General features: G+C 45.2%; 1 protein-coding gene across 2 annotated transcripts in view; it reads left to right on the top strand.

Annotated features, from left to right (window-relative positions):
- The first annotated feature begins 1,609 nt into the window (after nucleotides 1–1,609).
- The window catches only part of tbc1d9b (TBC1 domain family member 9b), a 37,282-nt gene continuing 21,418 nt past the window's right edge, over nucleotides 1,610–17,473 (top strand). For both annotated transcript variants that reach the window (XM_079502799.1, XM_079502798.1), the window contains exons 1-9: nucleotides 1,610–2,009; nucleotides 3,425–3,535; nucleotides 4,387–4,505; nucleotides 8,086–8,314; nucleotides 8,916–9,174; nucleotides 9,325–9,532; nucleotides 9,629–9,826; nucleotides 10,674–10,847; nucleotides 12,218–12,368. In XM_079502799.1, the coding sequence (XP_079358925.1) occupies nucleotides 1,892–2,009; nucleotides 3,425–3,535; nucleotides 4,387–4,505; nucleotides 8,086–8,314; nucleotides 8,916–9,174; nucleotides 9,325–9,532; nucleotides 9,629–9,826; nucleotides 10,674–10,847; nucleotides 12,218–12,368 (1,567 nt within the window). In that variant the 5' untranslated portion in view covers nucleotides 1,610–1,891. The remainder of the gene's footprint in view (nucleotides 2,010–3,424; nucleotides 3,536–4,386; nucleotides 4,506–8,085; nucleotides 8,315–8,915; nucleotides 9,175–9,324; nucleotides 9,533–9,628; nucleotides 9,827–10,673; nucleotides 10,848–12,217; nucleotides 12,369–17,473) is intronic.

Below are 17,473 nucleotides of genomic sequence, written 5' to 3'. Positions count from 1 at the left end.
GATGAGTCCATTCCGGGTAAAGTTCTACTGTAGCGGACCCAGCTGGCCATGAAAGGTTGAAGACTGAACTGATGATTTTGAAGTTTTTATTGGTAATCAACGTAGAACTGTACAAGAAACAGGCATAAAATGTATCATAAATCAGACAACAATCAATAGAAAACATATCAAAAATCTTAATATCAGCAACAAACATTCCCATAAACCATAATTACATAACCAATAAAAGCCATACAGTGCATAGCTTAAAACTACCATATCAAAATGCAATATGAAAACCACAATAAACCACAAGAATAAGACCCAATCAGACCAAATAACCATTAAAGAAATTCACCTTGTCCCCTTTCCAGCTGGGTGCTAAAGTGGCGTGTGCTTCATTGCATGGCGTCCATTTGTTTCATAAAGTTTGGCCGTGAGTCCTTTCCTTAGGCCTTTCCAGCCGGTCCAAGGTCCATGGTCCACAAACCATTTGAACACTTCTGTTCTGTTACTCTGCTGCCATATCTGCTGCCATAGTGTCCCTTCCTCAACCTGAGGCAGCATTTAACCCCAGCACCACAGCTGAGCCTAATTCCCTATCACCAGATTCTCTGCAGCTGGCCCAATCATGACAAGAGTGGGCCAGTTTGGGCTCCATGTTTTTGCATATATGACACCACCAAGAAAAGCACCTTCACATTAAAAGTCTCGACTGCGGGTCCGTTACAGAGCATGTGTACCGATTTGCATGAAATTTGGATAAAATCTGAAGGAGTAATATTCGAAAATGTGTTTTACATATGTCGGCCTCCTGGTGGCGCTATAAAGAGCAGATGTGAAAAATTCCAGTCAAAGGTTTTTCCTTGGCCTCTAGGGAGTTGGCATACAAAGTTATCCACAGATCCGTGCAGTTAGAGGTAAAAACACTTTTCGGCCAGTTATAGCGCCACCATGAGGCTGAGTTGAAAATGTTCATGTGGCATTTCTTCCTCGGCCTAGTGGGAATGTGCGTGCACAATTTCACGGAAATGACACGATGTGTTCATGATTTGCAGCATTTTGTTTGAAACTGAGCACTCCTGCGAACTTTGGAGGCCAATCTTAGCCAATCAGGATGGAGTCTGAGAAATCTGAAAGACCCGTTTCGTTGAATGGCTCTAGAGAGACTGTGTACCAATTTGCGTGATGTTTGGACAAAATCTGTAGGTGTACTGTCCAAAAACTTGTTTTGCACAAAGCAGCCTCCTGGTGGCGCTATAACAGGCCGTTCTGGATTTTTTGGGGCAGAGGTTCATCGTTGGCATCCAGGGAGTGTGTGTGCAAAATGTGGCATCGACCGGGTTAACGGTGCCGGAGATTAGCTGATCACAGACGGACGGACGGACGGACACACACGGACACACGGACAGACGGACGGAGTGCAAAACATACTCTCTCCCCATGCCTTCGGCCTGGTGGAGACAAACATACTCTCCCCCCATGCCTTCGGCCTGGTGGAGACAATAATGGCCCCTTGGGTCTTGATATGAAAAACCACTGCTCTAGAATCTTGACAGTGATGTGAGCATAAATGTCGAAGCGTGACGCAACGACGTACGCAGCCGCGTAGAGTACAAGGGGGCGGAGTTTCATGCCAAACGCGGAAGTGACAGACAGAATTGCAGCAGGAGCAGAGCAGACACAACAACACACAACAGAACAGACAGTGAGCGAGGCTGAGCGATGCTGCTGCAGGGCTGACGGACCGACTGACCCGTGTGGACGACATGAACCCAAAAACAACAGCGGTTTCAGAACGGCCAGGCGTGACATATCTCGCGACATATAACGTCTCACAATTTTAACATAGACGCATTCCATTGTTTGCCATACATACGGCGTAAAGGTTGTCCCAAAGTGTCCATAAATAATGTGGATAACTCCGGAGGAGGTCCTGCTCGCCAACGCGCTGTGGGTGAGCGAGAGGGCGAACCCGTTCTTCATCCTCCAGCGGAGGAAAGGCCACGGCAAAGGAGGAGGCATCACAGGTACATAACAATACATGGAGCGTTTTAGATAAGTCATGGCATCGGTTCTGGAAGTATTCTTCTGTAAACAATCGAAATCAAAGCATAATTGTGCAGCAGCAGCTATTATTACTGATGAACGCGCATTCGGGCCGGCCAAGCTGCCCAATAAATGCTGTGATGTTTACGTTTGATAGGGGGATTGTTAACATTAACAACATTACTGGTGTAAAGTGTTTATTTCTGCACTGCACCATCATCCAGTCAGTCGAAAGCAAAAAGGATGTGTGTTTCTTCTAGCGTCTGTAAGCCGAACGTTAAAGTAGTTAGCACGAAGGCTAATCATTGTTTGGTCAACGAAGTGTTTTTTTTGTCAACAAACAAGTTATTCAGAGGAAAGGCTTATATCGCTATTTAACGTGTATTTCTCTGGGTGCTTATGATAATGATAATAACATAGGAGGTAAGGTAGGAACGGAAGGCTAAAGGCCAGTTTTTCTGGTGACATCAAAACAACACTGGACTGGGTGGTGTTGTGGGATATGTTGGGCCCAACCTAAAGCTGACCTAATTACACCAAAAAGACAACTGTGAGTGAAACTTAGCCCAGTTGACTGTCTGCAGTGTACCCTTCACGCAGCACTCTGAGAGTGTACAAATAACATTTGGTTCCATTTGTACACTCTCTGAGCTACAAATGGATCCATTAACCCCGAGGATTTTACTGTGTACTAGCTCATGATTAGATTTTCTTGAATTACTCCCAAAAGCTATTTCTGAAAGACTAGAGGAACTTGCCTGCATCATCAGTGAGTTTAGGGCCATTCATCCTGTTACTATAATGCATTTTATTGACATGAAAGGCAAGGCCTCTCATTCAGCTAAATCAGATTTGCTTACTATAAGGCAAGTAGTGTGCCACTGCATTTTTCTTTTTCTTTCATTGCATTTTGCTCTGATGTTAAGCTTAAGACCACGGTATTCTCTCTGCCTTGGTTGTTGTTATTTTCAAAACCACGACTCATGGCTGTATAAGCTGTAGCACATTAAACTGTTGTTCTAACATTGAATACCCAAATTGGGATAGTCAGTTGAATAGTATGAATACAGAGCAGATCAGGTTTTTGTTGTCTTCATTTTTTAACTTAAAATTGGTTTATAGGATGACCCAGTGACCCAGTGCCCATGACCCAGTGGACTACTTAAATAAGACGGTGCTCACTGCTCACATATTTATGTTGTCCCAAGTCCATGATTCTGAAATGTCTCCCAACATAGACTAGTATGAACATTGTACAGTTTATGATTGCCCTATATTAAGGTCTTATGACCCTGACCATTCATTCAACTTTATGGCTTGTAAGAGGATATTGGCGTGTGGGGCAAAGGGATTATGAACCAGTCAAAAAAAGGACTCTCTGACTTTTTTCCACCAGGCTTGTTGGTGGGCACCCTAGATGTGGTCCTGGACTCCAGTGCCAGAGTGGCTCCTTATAGGATCCTGCACCAGACTGGAGACTCTCAAATCTTTTGGAGCATCGCCTGTGGTGCGTTGTGCTGCAATACACACACTCATTACGTTTATGCTAGGCGGCACAGTACTACTCTGTATAATACAGTATCTGTTTACAGTAGTACAACATTTTCAGTTAATATAGAAATGTATTCTCCTACATAATCATACTGTAGTAAAAACATTGACCAATGACCACTTATTTTTCTTTAAGCGAATTCCCATTTCCATTAGGGGTTGCGTGCATACTACAGCACGGCATACTACAGCCACTTACATTTGTCGACAGACTCGACAACAAATATTTCTCAACTGTTTGTTTGATTCAGTTAACCTGTCTTAACATCGCCAAATCTGACAGTGGAGAATTCCTTTGCAATACTATGGGTTACAGCTTTTACCTGATCAATGATCATTCTATATTCGGTTGCCCCATTTCAATTTCAGTGCTGTTAGGAACATTGCAGGCAGTGAGAGGCTGGCAGTGTAATTCTTGTATGCAAAGCTTTCCTGAAGTAAACGGTAAAATGGTAAATGGTGCATTTATATATCGCTTTTATCCAAAGCGATTTACATAGATTGTGCATTACATTCACATGCCGACGGCAGAGGAAACCATGCAAGGCACCAACCTGCACATTGGGAGCAATTAGGGGTTCAGAGTCTTGACACCAACTCTGGGAGAGCCCGGGTTCGAACTGGGAACCTCGTGGCTCCCATCCGGCCACTCTACCGGCCACTCTAGCCCTGAACCACTGCCGCCAACTGTGTGGATACAAATATAAATTCAAATAAAAAAAAGAATAAGCTAGTTGATTGTACTTGATGTGCTTAGTATGTAGAGTGTATGGCGTGTCCACAACTGTCTTTGTTGGCTATCTCCAGGCTCCTCCAGGAAGGAGATCACAGGGGACTGGGAGTGGTTGGAAGCCAACCTGCTCCAGACCCTTTCCATATTTGACAACGATGATGACATCACCACCTTTGTCAAGGGAAAGATCTCGGTATGTAGACATTATTAACTGATGCACATTTCTCTTAAAGGCCATAGCGAGTTGCATGTTTTTTTTTCCTTATTAACTCCTTTTCTACCAGGTCCGTATATATATATATATATATATATATATATATATATATATATATATATATATATATATATATATATATATATATATATATATTATACAATTGAAAACATGTACGCAACCCAAAGTCACCAGCTACTACGCCACTGACACGCTGGGTGCCGAAGCAGGAGCAACACACACTGCAACAACACACTAAGACGTCACACACTTACCCTCCGCGTCGATCCACGGCTATCTCCTCATGTCGCGCCGCACGCCCACACTCAACACCACCCGCGTAAAAATTGTCATTGCACTGCCACTAAAGCCGGCTCCCGTCCAGACTCACAAACAATATCAATATCAATAATAAACACAAACACGCCACAAGCACCGACACCCCCGCCTAATTTGTTGCCACGTTTATGAAAACAAGCACAGAAAAAATGCCATTCAACACGCTACTTACACACACTACCACTCGCTTACAATACGCGGACCTGGCAACACTACATTCCCTCTCCCATTTGCTCAAAGCCCACCACGTGACACACATACCCAGAGCCTTAGAAAACACATGGCTCTGCACATACCAAAAGAAGAAGAAGAATTACACACCGCACACACTGACTCTAACTTGGACAGTTCAAATCATGCAAACACGACCGCGTCGACACCTGGCGTGCTACAAGCGGGACGACCCGAGGCGCATATATGGATACGAACAACAACACCACACGCGCGCGCTGCAACAACAAACAGCTACGTACAGTGTGTGTGTGTGTGTGTGTGTGTGTGTGTGTGTGTGTGTGTGTGTGTGTGTGTGTGTGTGTGTGTGTGTGTGTGTGTGTGTGTGTGTGTGTGTGTGTGTGTGTGTGTGTGTGTGTGTGTGTGTGTGTGTGTGTGTGTGTGTGTGTGTGTGTGTGTGTGTGTGTGTGTGTGTGTGTGTGTGTGTGTGCGTGCGTGCGTGCGTGCGTGCGTGCGTGCGTGCGTGCGTGCGTGCGTGCGTGCGTGCGCGCGCGCGCGCGTGCGTGCGTGCGTGCGTGCGCGCGTGCGCGTGCGTGCGCGGGGGGGGAATTTGGATCGCCGCGCGATGCAGCGCAAATTGCACTACACTACACAGGGCTCGACAGTGCGACTACGTACTCGCATTTGCGACTTAAAATATCCCCGTGCAAGTTGTACAATTCACTTTGTAACACCGGTGCGACTACAGAATCCGATCTTTAAAGCTAAAAGTTGCGCAGTTTACATCCAAAAGAATGTGTCACTCTCTCGGTTCTGCACCGCTGCTGGAGAAGTATAGCACTGTCGAAGGCAGCGCAACTAATCCCCCCCCCCCCCCCACCCCAGCGAGGGAGGAGAGAGAAGAGAGCGAGAGAGAGAGAGTGGCAGTGGCAGCCAGCAGCGATGTAAGATGAGCCTGTGCATTTCACGCTTTTCACCCTATTTAACTTGAACGCATAGGCAATCAAGTCAAGACCATTAATTAATGACAGCTGTGTAGGGGTGACGATTGCGTGATGCTTATATGTACAGGATTCTATAGGTCACCACTTTTGGTGTGACACACACACGGCTCCTGTCTCTGTTTACAATGCGTTGTCAAGATTTTGGAGAAGACTGATAGTTCATCCTTTAGTCATTAGGCTGTGGAAGTATTCACACTAGGCTACTTTTGGATTTATTGGGATTGGCAATTTGGGGAAAAGGAGGAGGAGGTGATCAAGCTCCACAAGACCACATTGGTGGCTCAAGGCTGCATTTATTTTCCTTTTTTTTCCTCTCGAGGGTGCATGGGATGATGTGACCCCCTCCAGCAGGCTAGGGAGCCCCACTCAGGTTAGCGGAAAATGACCGCGGGGTGCGGGTTGCCAGGTTTTTTTATAAGTAAAGTATTCAAAACAAAACAAATTAAATTACAAAACATATATATATATAATAATATATTTGAATTTACGTCATATTTTGCGGAATTTTGACCTAATTTCTCTGTTCATTGTCGATGGCAAATATTGAGACGTGTGGGGACTAAAGCTGTATATAGGATAGGAGGGCCCTCAAACACATTATTTCATAACTTTTCATCGTGCTCCTAAAATAATTTGCGTGCTACTTGGAAAAATGCTAAGCGTCGAGCCCTGCTCACACACACTACAACACGCTTAAAACTCGCGGCACTGGCAACACTGCATCCTTTTTTCCCATTGCCTACTGTTGCTAATTTGTTGCCACGTCTATGAAAACAAGCACAGAAAAAATCTACACCTGGCGTGGAACAAACGGGACGAACCGAGGCGCATATATGGATAAGAACAACACCAACAACACTACACGCACACGCGCGCACGCGCTGCAACACCAAACAGCTGCATACAACGCGTGTCACTGTGGACTTCTGTATCTGTGGACTTCTGTATCGCAACGCGGGGCAACGCAACTCTGGGATGAGCGGGCCGAAGGCCCGCGAAATTGTAGTATATATATATATATATATATATATATATATATATATACCATTGAGAGCAATGTTTAGCTGTAAATTACATTGTGTGTGTGTGTGTTTACATGGCTGTCATGTTGGAAACCGCAGTAAATCAGCAGGGCGCAGCAGGTGCTCAGGAGCGGTCATTATCCAGAATTAACACACAGCTGAATTTGATTGACCAATCAGAATCAAGCATTCAACCAAGCTGTGTAATAAATGAATATTATGAATCCCTCATTCATACAGTTCAGTGCTGTAACTGCTGTTGATGCCTTTATTCACAGTGAAATATCCACCTTGTTCTTGGAAAAAAAATGCTTTGCTTTGTCGCAGCATAATATTTGCATTCTATGTGGATGTACTCGTGACAAACAACAGCTGAGATGAGTGGTAGTAAACTGTGAGGTGGTGCAGAGGATATGGCATTCGGCAAGGGTGCACATAAGATCCAGGGGATTTTAGCCACCATAATGATCATTTTTGTCATGCGTTGCATCATCTTCGCTGCAGCAGAAAACATTCCATTGTTATGTAATAATGAATCTAAATGTCTGAGAACATGGCAGCGGTGTGAGTAGAAATGTTTCTGTTCTGTAAACTGCAGTTCATTTCCATCTATCAGACTGTCCTAGCCTCTTTATTGCTGGAGTGTCCGTATGACAAGAAGCTACCATTATTTACATTTTCACTTCCTCATCCTTATTTGTTCACTCGCTCACACACCAATCAATTCAAGTACAGGTATATTTGTAAAGCTCTTAATAACTAGTCTGTTACAGCAAGGGTTCTCAACCTGTAGGACGCGACCCCTCAGTGGGTCGAAAGGTATGGGCAAAGCATTTCCGGGGTTCCCCAGCCAAAACGTTTGAGAAAACCTGTGCTACAGTATCAAAGGGCTTACACAGGCGACAGCCTACATTTCACAAGGCAAACAAACAACACCCCTTGTCTTAATCAATCCTCAATTAGGCAAGTAATGTATATAACAACATCACTTTTCTCCCCCGCACTCCTCCTAACTGTACACAGGGAATTATTGCTGAGGAGAATAAAAGCAAACAATCCCAGGAAGACGAAGACTCCAGTAAGTTCCGCGAGGCGGAGCTGAAGATGCGTAAGCTGTTTGGTATGCCTGACGAAGAGAAACTGGTCAACTACTACTCCTGCAGCTACTGGAAAGGCCGTGTACCACGCCAGGGATGGGTCTACCTCAGCATCAACCACCTCTGCTTCTATTCCTTCCTGCTTGGAAAAGAGGGTAAGAGTGTGCTTGTTTGTGTGCATGCTCTAGGTGTTTCTGCATGAGTGAGATAGGGTGAACACCCTATCTCACTCATGCAGAAACACCTCACATCATGTGATTATTTAAAAGTGTGTGTTGAGATGGCCATTGTGTTGTAGAATGTCTGGCATATCCGGCATATCGCCCTGTGAAATTCCCCTGCTAATTGAATTCCGTCTGGCTCCGTCCTAATTAGCCTTATGAACAATGATGCACTTGTAGTGAGTGAATCTATTGAAATATTTACCGCCTTTCCTTAAATTTACTCATTAATTCACAGTTTTGTGAAAAGTCCTTGTAGCCACTAGCCTCCAACTAGCAGTTGGATTATCTACTACATTTCAGTATGTCCACCTCACTTTGAATATTGTCTCCCCTGGCCTGTATGACCGTTGAAAGTCCCCAGATGTATCCATGATTCAAAGTCTAATTAAGAATATAAAATGTCAAAATACAACATTTAGTCAGCTTTCCAACTGTATCATAGCTAACCTCCTTTCATGGTATATCTGGCCTAACTAACTTCATATGCTTCCCTTTTTTTAATCCACCCTTCCCCTTTCACCACCTCCCCCAGTCACCCTGGTGATTCAGTGGACAGATGTGACCCAATTGGAGAAAAACGCAACGCTGCTCTTCCCAGAGAGCGTGCGGGTCAGCACTCGCAGCACAGAACACTACTTCTCCATGTTCCTCAACATCAATGATACCTTCAAGCTAATGGAACAGCTAGCTAACATGGCCATGAGGCAACTACTGGACAATGAGGGCTTTGCTGTCGACCGTTCTCTGCCTAAGCCCTGCAAGACACTGAAGAACGTATCGACACTCAAGAGGTATGATTAAGTAACATTTAAAAAGAGGTTAAATGTGTATTATGCTCTGACACACTGAGAAGAACCAGTTTTCATCTCTTACACAAAATACAAATCAGCTTCTTCTTCATTTTCTCACTAATAAAAACTGGATAATAATATTGACTCCAGGGATTTGGATGCGCGTGCTAAGAATGAGCGCTACCGGGCTCTGTTCCGCCTGACGCAGGACGAGCGCCTGGACGGACACACAGACTGCACCCTGTGGACGCCGTTCGCCAAGATGCACATAGTAGGCCAGCTGTTTGTGTCCAACAACTACATCTGCTTCGCCAGCCGCGAGGAAGATCTCTGTCAGCTCATCATACCCCTCAGAGAGGTACAAAGGACATACCTTTCAAACGTTTTCGACCCAGAGACCTTCCAGTCTCCGCTTCTTCTGTAACCCACTGGCTCTGTCCATCCCCTCCTCTAGGTGTCCATAGTGGAGAAGGCAGACAGCAGCAGCGTCCTGCCCTGCCCTGTCAGCATCAGCACAAAGAACAAGATGAATTTCCTCTTCGCCAACCTGAAAGACAGAGACTTCCTGGTTCAGAGAATCTCCGACTTCCTGCAACGCACCCCAGACAGGCTGTGGAGTGACAGCAATCACTTGCCTCTGATTAGCCCCTCGGTGAGTCAGTCACTCCTCAATGACCAGATTGTTTTTGCAACATTCCGCGGAAGCGGCTAGCCGTCTCCCCCAAAATAATCATATTTTAACTGGGGACACCCCCACCCTGACGAGCACTTGGAATGTTACATGCTTTCACAATTTGTGCCTCTTTCTTATTATAGTATTTAACAATGTGGCCAATGTTTGATCACTTTTATAGTATAGTTTGTTGATTACTTTTGATGCATTCGGCGCACCACACAGCTCAGCTGACGCTGTTGCCCAAATCACAGTTCAGCAGTGTCAGCACTCAAACTGATGCTGCTACACCAATCACAGCTCAGCAACATCAGCACTCGGCAGATGCTGCTCAGATTAGCAGGTTCCAGTAGCTCATCACATCATTGGTGATGTGTCGGCATTGTTCAATATTATATATATGCACATCATTGTAGCCCAGGAGGAAAGCAATTCTCCCCCGTACAGTAAGACTGAAGAAAAGCTTTCAAATTGACATTTTAAGTCTAGGCTATGTAAGGGAATTCAAGCCAGTTAGCCTCATAACTGATAAGTAATTTAGCGAACTTTCTGAATGCGTGTGTGTAGTGTGCACTTGCGTGCGTGCGACCATATTGGATAATATTGTTATCCTACATCTATATCCATAATTGCATTTATATTATCTTGGTGTCAACCCGGTCTCACCCAAACTAGGTTTTCTAGGCGTGTATGTATGGAATTGCCAATCCGTGCTATTTCACCGTGTTTGAGTGAGATCGGGCTGTGTTTATATACTTGATTTGTAAAGTGTTGCACTATTCAATGAGTTAATACTTTTTTGCTTTTTGTTTTCAATGTGTCCCAGGGCTGCTCTGGCCTCAGCTCCTCTCTCCCGCCCCACCTCACCTCCTCTTCCCCCCTGACAGCACGTGAGCCCTGCCAGGGGGGGCGACACTACCACCTTGGCCTCCCAACTGCGACACAGGGCCTCCTCAAAATCTACCAGAAAGACGCCCCTGAGGACCTGGGGCCCAAAGCTGTGAGTCTTTCCAAGGCTCCACTCACCTATCTTACCTGCACACATTAGCAATTAATTTCTCATCTTCATGTGGTTTTATTGCGTTTTTTAAGGCCCTGTATCTGTGTGTTCACCTTGCATACCGTGGCTAACACAGTTGTACAATTTTGATTAGTGGCTAGCTAGAGATATATGATTTTAGGTGAGGGCATATATGAAAAAAAGGCACCTTACCCTAAAAAAATTGCAACAGAAGGTTTCTCAACTGTTTTGTGTAGTATTAGGTGTCCTTAATAACATACTAAAAGTTTACCAAAGTTTGACCATGCGAAAGGTGTTATTTTAGCATAATATGCATAATATGCCCATAACATCCTATATAAGGCAAAAAAGTCCAAATTTCATCATTCTTTAAGTAACATGTGACATATGAAACTAGGGTGTTTGCATGATTCTGAATCCATTCCAAGCATTAGTTTTGCACAAAAAACACTCCTTGGGCTAAATTAGGCCATATCCACTTGATCCACTTGACCAAATGTGCTGACCTCATCACGTTTGTGTGGCCGTTTTCCTCCCAAGGAGTGTTTTTTGTGCAAAACTAATGCTTGGAATGGATTCAGAATCATGCAAACACCCTAGTTTCATATGTCACATGTTACTTAAAGAATGATGAAATTTGGACTTTTTTGCCTTCTATAGGATGTTATGGGCATATTATGCATATTATGCTAAAATAACACCTTTCGCATGGTCAAACTTTGGTAAACTTTTAGTATGTTATTAAGGACACCTAATACTACACAAAACAGTTGAGAAACCTTCTGTTGCAATTTTTTTAGGGTCAAACCATAATTGCACCTGTCTATTTCATGACACGGGCTGACCAGGCTGGGGTTCTGAAACTAACAATAACAAAGCATGCATATCCACTTATGAAAAACCAAAAGTCATGCTCCAAAGTTTAAAATGTATCTATCGGCTCCTTTACACCATTGGATGTGATGTTTTTGAGTCTCACTGGCTCTTCATCAGACGTATGAAGACTAGAGGAACCAATAAATGCTGAACTTTGGAGCATGGCCCAGTGTGCAGACTTTATTGTTTTTGCAGACTGGGGTTCTGATCACTAAACATGAGCAGTTAAAATGCCTGCAGCAGGGATGTATTTCTACTGATTTAAAGTGCATTAATACCATCTGACACAAAAAAATATATTTTTATGTCACAATTGCGGCAGATAAAAGGTTATGCAGACATACTGTATTAGTATATTCCCATTGACCTTCTCATCTTCTTCTTGTCACTCCTTCCCCACCATCATTGTCACCCTTCCTCTCTCACCTTTGATCTCATTCCACCTCTCGTAACTTTTACATTCCCTTCCACAGACAAAGGAGAAGATGAAAGAGGAATCATGGAACATCCATTTCTTTGAGTTTGGCCGTGGTGTGTGTATGTACCGTACATCAAAGACCAGGGAGCTGGTTCTAAACGGAATCCCAGAGAGCCTCAGGGGCGAACTGTGGCTGCTCTTCTCAGGTACAGTACTACTACTAGCCAATCACTGTACACAACTAATAGTCACCTCACAAGAATGGCCCATTGGCAATATTATACTGTAGGTGTGTGTAGGGGGGGCTTACACGGTAAAGATTTACCATGCGCTTACTAAGTTAGAGGAATTATAATATATTGTATTAATGTTGCCAATTGGAACGAGCGTAATTTACAAAACATCAAGGTGCATTTGCATGTGTAAATGTCTAAATGACCAGATGGTGCAGATACAGTTTTGGAGTAGGCTGTGTGGCATTGGCTGAAAATGGAAACCAGGATTTCCAAAGACGCAGTGGGAAAACCTGTTACAGTTTTTCTTTTTTTTTGTTTCTTTTTTTTACAGTTTTATAAACCTATAAAGACAGACTACACGTTTTGTGGTGTTGAGTCAGAATGTGAGGCTTCTCCCATCAGCCACATTTAGACACACATTGAGAGCATCCATTTTAGCTGGTTTTCAAGGGACCACACCTGCACTATATTCTTTCTACCACAGTGTTTATGTTCGGTTAAAAAACTAAAAACTAAAAAGTAATGCATTTCCTGAAAAGGAAGAAGGTGACAGAATTGCTCTGTATATATTGGTTGAAAGAAGGCATCAGAATTGCATGCTCTTGTTGACAGTCCTTGTCCACGACTGCACAATTTCAGCTATGGTTTTGCTTCCTTTCTGTATCTGTGACTTCATAATTTAAACCCTAGTAGTTGACTCGGGTCCCCCATTGTTCTATACTTGGTCCCCTCCTTTTTCCCCTCTACATCAAATGTTTTCACCAAAACTAGTATAGCTCTAGTATATCTACAAACTGAATCCGGTTGAGAAATGAGTTTGTGTATGGCCTGAGTGTGCTGCCACCCCTGCACTCCAGGTCTGTTTTAACGCCATTGACCTGGCCATATGTGCCATATGAGCCGCACAGAGCCAATACACCCAACGTCGGTGTTAATGAGTGTCGATAAGTATCTGTGGCAGAAAATCTGTTGTGGTGTGTGTGTGTGATGTATAAAGGCAGTCGATGGTGGTGAGGCGTAGCTCACCATCGCTCACCCGACTGGACAAGCTACCGGTAAGTCGCCCATCAACAACGGTGAGGGCAGAAAGTGCCTTCTCTACACTGTACTGTGTATTGTATCCCTGTGCTCTTGGTCAGTTGGCGTGTGCAACACAGTGGATATAGGCCCACTCATTACATCACAGGTTAAAGTCTGGCTCATTGACCTGTTTTGCCTGCCTTTATAATTTCTAACTTTTCTTTGTAACAGTACAATTTGGAGAGTTCACTTATCTGAGTGTAAAACATGACCTTTACCAGAGAAAGGTGTCAAGTAGATTCTGAATATCCAGTATCTTCTTACTTCCTGGTGTCCAAGGTCGTCACCAGGTGTAGGAACTGAAGAACTGAGTCGGCATTGTGTCATTCCTGATCAGTTTTTTGGGGTTTATCAGGAGGCTAAAGTCCCGCTGGCATGGGTTTTCTCTCGTAATCCTAGTGTGTGGGATTACAATTACATAGTGATGTAGAAGTGATTACAGTTACTGTAATTCTTCGGAGGAAAATTACAACCAGTTTCAGTGGTTGAATACCATAATCCTAGATTAGTCGGGTAGAGTCCAGTCACTGGTGGTGTTTGTACAGTATTTCCTCAAGAAAGAGTTGTCATTAGAATAGAGTTTAATATTGTGTTGACCAAGTGACCATAGTTCTGGTATTTGAACCCGCACAATGTTGTGGGTTGGAGTCCCTTTTGTTGTACAATCACTTCCATTGAGTTTCCCTGGTGGTGTGGGTTTATCTTTATATCTCTGAGTTTCCCTGGTGGTGTGGGTTTATCTTTATATCTCTTTAAATGCATTTGCGTGCCTCTTATGTGCAGAACAGTACAGCACTTTAAATTGCCTTGCTTTGTGTGTGAAATGTGGCGTACAAATAAACTTCCCTTGACTTTTGAGGATGTTTGTTTTTTGTAGAACCACAGCAACAGGCTGAAAGCTGAACTGAAATCAAGCCTGGAAGTGGAGATTAGACAAAGGCTTGAATGTTTTAAAGGGGACAAGTGAAGCCCTCTTTGTTTTTTTGAGTCGCTGTGTGTGAAATGGAGTGTTCGTCACTAGATGTGAACTTGTGTGCGTCAGTCTCTATTCTGTGAAGAGCTGAAGAAAGGCTCTCTGAGTGTGGTAAACACAAGGGGAATCTATGAGAGCTAGTGTTGCTGCTGTTGATTTGTGTTTGTGTCTTCAGGCAGTCTGTCCTGCTGTCCCCCTGCCTGTTTCAATGTCCAATAGTCCATGGGGCAAGCCACAAAACACCCTGTTAAGCGAAAATGCATAACTAATGACCCAAACACAATTCCCTGGTTGCTGTGGCAACTGAGCAGTGTTTTCATCTTGTGGTGTATCACGTGTGAACACTCACCTTCATGTCACTCTTAAAATGATTTAAAAGCTGGAGCGTTTTTAAGCCTGCTGTTTCTGAATGACAGTGTCTGGGCAGGCCACAACACAATGTAAAGACTGTTCACCTTATTATGTTTTGATCATTGGTACTCTTCATTGGTCAGCGTGACAGCGTCACTTCGTGAGTGACTATGAGTTTGTAGATATGCTACTTTTGAAAAATCTTGAAAATATATGCAAATCTTTGAATATATAAATATTTTTAAAGAGAACATTTTTAACTAAAATCTTTGCTTCTTGGGGTCTGTAAAATAGCTCGAACCAGTGCTGGTTATTTAGTTAGGACCCACGACAGTGGTGTTCGATACGAACTTAACCGGGATGCGGAAACCTCCAATGAAAAGCTCTATAATTTGCTTGGCCAGATATTCCGTCCTATCCAACTGACTCAGGCCAAAGATATTAGAAGATATTCTGCCCCCTTAAGTCTCTGACTGTAATCCTTTTATACTTTTTAGTTATATGTGTGTCATAATGACAATGCTATCCAATCGCATATGACGATGGCACACGTGTATATCCCTATATGGGGTTCCCCTATTAATCTGATGTCAGCATTGGATATTTCCATTATCTCCACATATGGGCCACAAATCATCCTCATATATGGAGATCCAAGTGACGGCCTTTTTATCCCCATATATGGAGATCCATTTGAGAGCCTTCGCAACAGCCACCCCCAGATTTCCCATGGAAATATGTAAAATATCAAGAAGGCTTGAACAGTTCGCCCATTGCAAGCGTACCTGGCCCTTGGGCCACCCCATCGAAGGCGTACCTGGCCCTTGGGCCACCCCATCGAAGGCGTACCTGGCTCTTCGAGCCACCGCGTCAAGAGCGTACCTGTCCCTTGGGCCACCCCATCGAAGGCGTACCTGACTCTTCGAGCCACCGCATCAGGATCGTACCTGGCCCTTGGGCCACCCCATCAAAGGCGTACCTGGCTCTTCGAGCCACCGCATCAAGAGCGTACCTGGCCCTTGGGGTGCTACTACCGTACCATGCATGATGACTGTTCGTCTCCGGTTATGCTCATGGTCGTTTCTGCAAGAGTGACCGTCCAGCCTCCTTGCTGGACTACTTCGATCCCTATGAACCTGGACTTCTGGTCTGTCAGCTTGCACTTTCATCTCGATATCCTATCGGTGAACAAAGCCTCTGCCGTCCTCCGACTGCTCCAACATCTATGGGAAGGTTGATATAGCTCCGATGCCCTTGCATCATCATGCTGTTCAGACAATGCTCTCATCAATGCTCTCATGATATCGCCACCCCCAGGTTTCCTGTGGAAATCTGCATTACATTAAGAAGGCTTGAACAGTGTCGATGATCCTTCCGGCCACCCCACTAGAAGAGCATCTGACTCCACAGGCCACCCCGTCGGAAGAGCATGGCCATCCCTCCTTTATGATCCTCCGGCTGATCGCTCTTTTGTTCACCAAGGTGATCTCTCTTCTTCCCCCCAGATGTAGGTTTTACCGGTAAACGAGACTGTTGACGACTGCATCTTGTTTGTGAACGTGCCCTTTGCTGACCGTGTCTTACGGGTTCACGAGACGCTCGTCGGCTGCGGTGTCTTACTGGTGCATGGCACCCTCGTCGGCTGCCGTGTGTTACCGGTGAAGGAGATCTTCGTCGGCTGCTGTGTCTTGCTGGTGGAGGAGATCCTCGTCGGCTGCTGTGTCTTGCTGGTGGAGGAGATCCTCGTCGGCTGCTGTGTCTTGCTGGTGGAGGAGATCCTCGTCGACTGCTGTGTCTTGCTGGTGGAGGAGATCCTCGTCGGCTGCTGTTTCTTGCTGGTGGAGGAGATCCTCGTCGGCTGCTGTGTCTTGCTGGTGAAGGAGATCCTCGTCGGCTGTTGTGTCTTGCTGGTGAAGGAGATCTTCGTCCGCTGTGGTGTCTTGCTGGTGACAGAGATCCTCGTCGGTTGCTGTGTCTGGCTGGTGAACGAGACCCTCGATGGATGCTTTGTCTTTCTGGTGAACGAGACCCTCGACGGATGCTTTATCTTCCTGGTGAACGAGACGCTCGTCGGGTGTTGTATCTTGCTGGTGAACGAGACCATCGTCGGATGCTGTGTCTTCCTGGTGAGCTGGATCCTCGTTGGATGCTGTGTCTTCCTGGTGAGCTGGACCCTCGTCGGATGCCGTGTCTTCCTGGTGAGCTGGACCCTCGTCGGATGCTGTGTCTTCCTGGTGAGCTGGACCCTCGTCGGATGCTGTGTCTTCCTGGTGAGCTGGATCCTCGTTGGATGCTGTGTCTTCCTGGTGAGCTGGACCCTCGTCGGATGCTGTGTCTTCCTGCTCCTCGTCGGCTGCTGTATCTTCCTGCTCGGCTGCTGCTTCTTCCTGCTCCTCGTCGGCTTCTGTATCTTCCTGCTCCTCGTCGGCTGCTGCTTCTTCCTGCTCCTCGTCGGCTGCTGTATCTTCCTGCTCCTCGTCGGCTGCTGTATCTTCCTGCCCCTCGTCGGCTGCTGTATCTTCCTGCTCCTCGTCGGCTGCTGTATCTTCCTGCTCCTCGTCGGCTGCTGTATCTTCCTGCTCCTCGTCGGCTGCTGTATCTTCCTGTTCCTCGTCGGCTGCTGCATCTTCCTGCTCCTCTTCATCCTCGGTAGATTCCGCCATCGGTGGTA

Source organism: Electrona antarctica (assembly GCF_951216825.1).
Source record: "Electrona antarctica genome assembly, chromosome: 1".
Classification (NCBI taxonomy): Eukaryota; Metazoa; Chordata; class Actinopteri; order Myctophiformes; family Myctophidae; genus Electrona; species Electrona antarctica.
The sequence above is the reverse complement of the archived record's forward strand: the minus strand, read 5'-3'. Positions and strand labels throughout refer to the sequence as shown.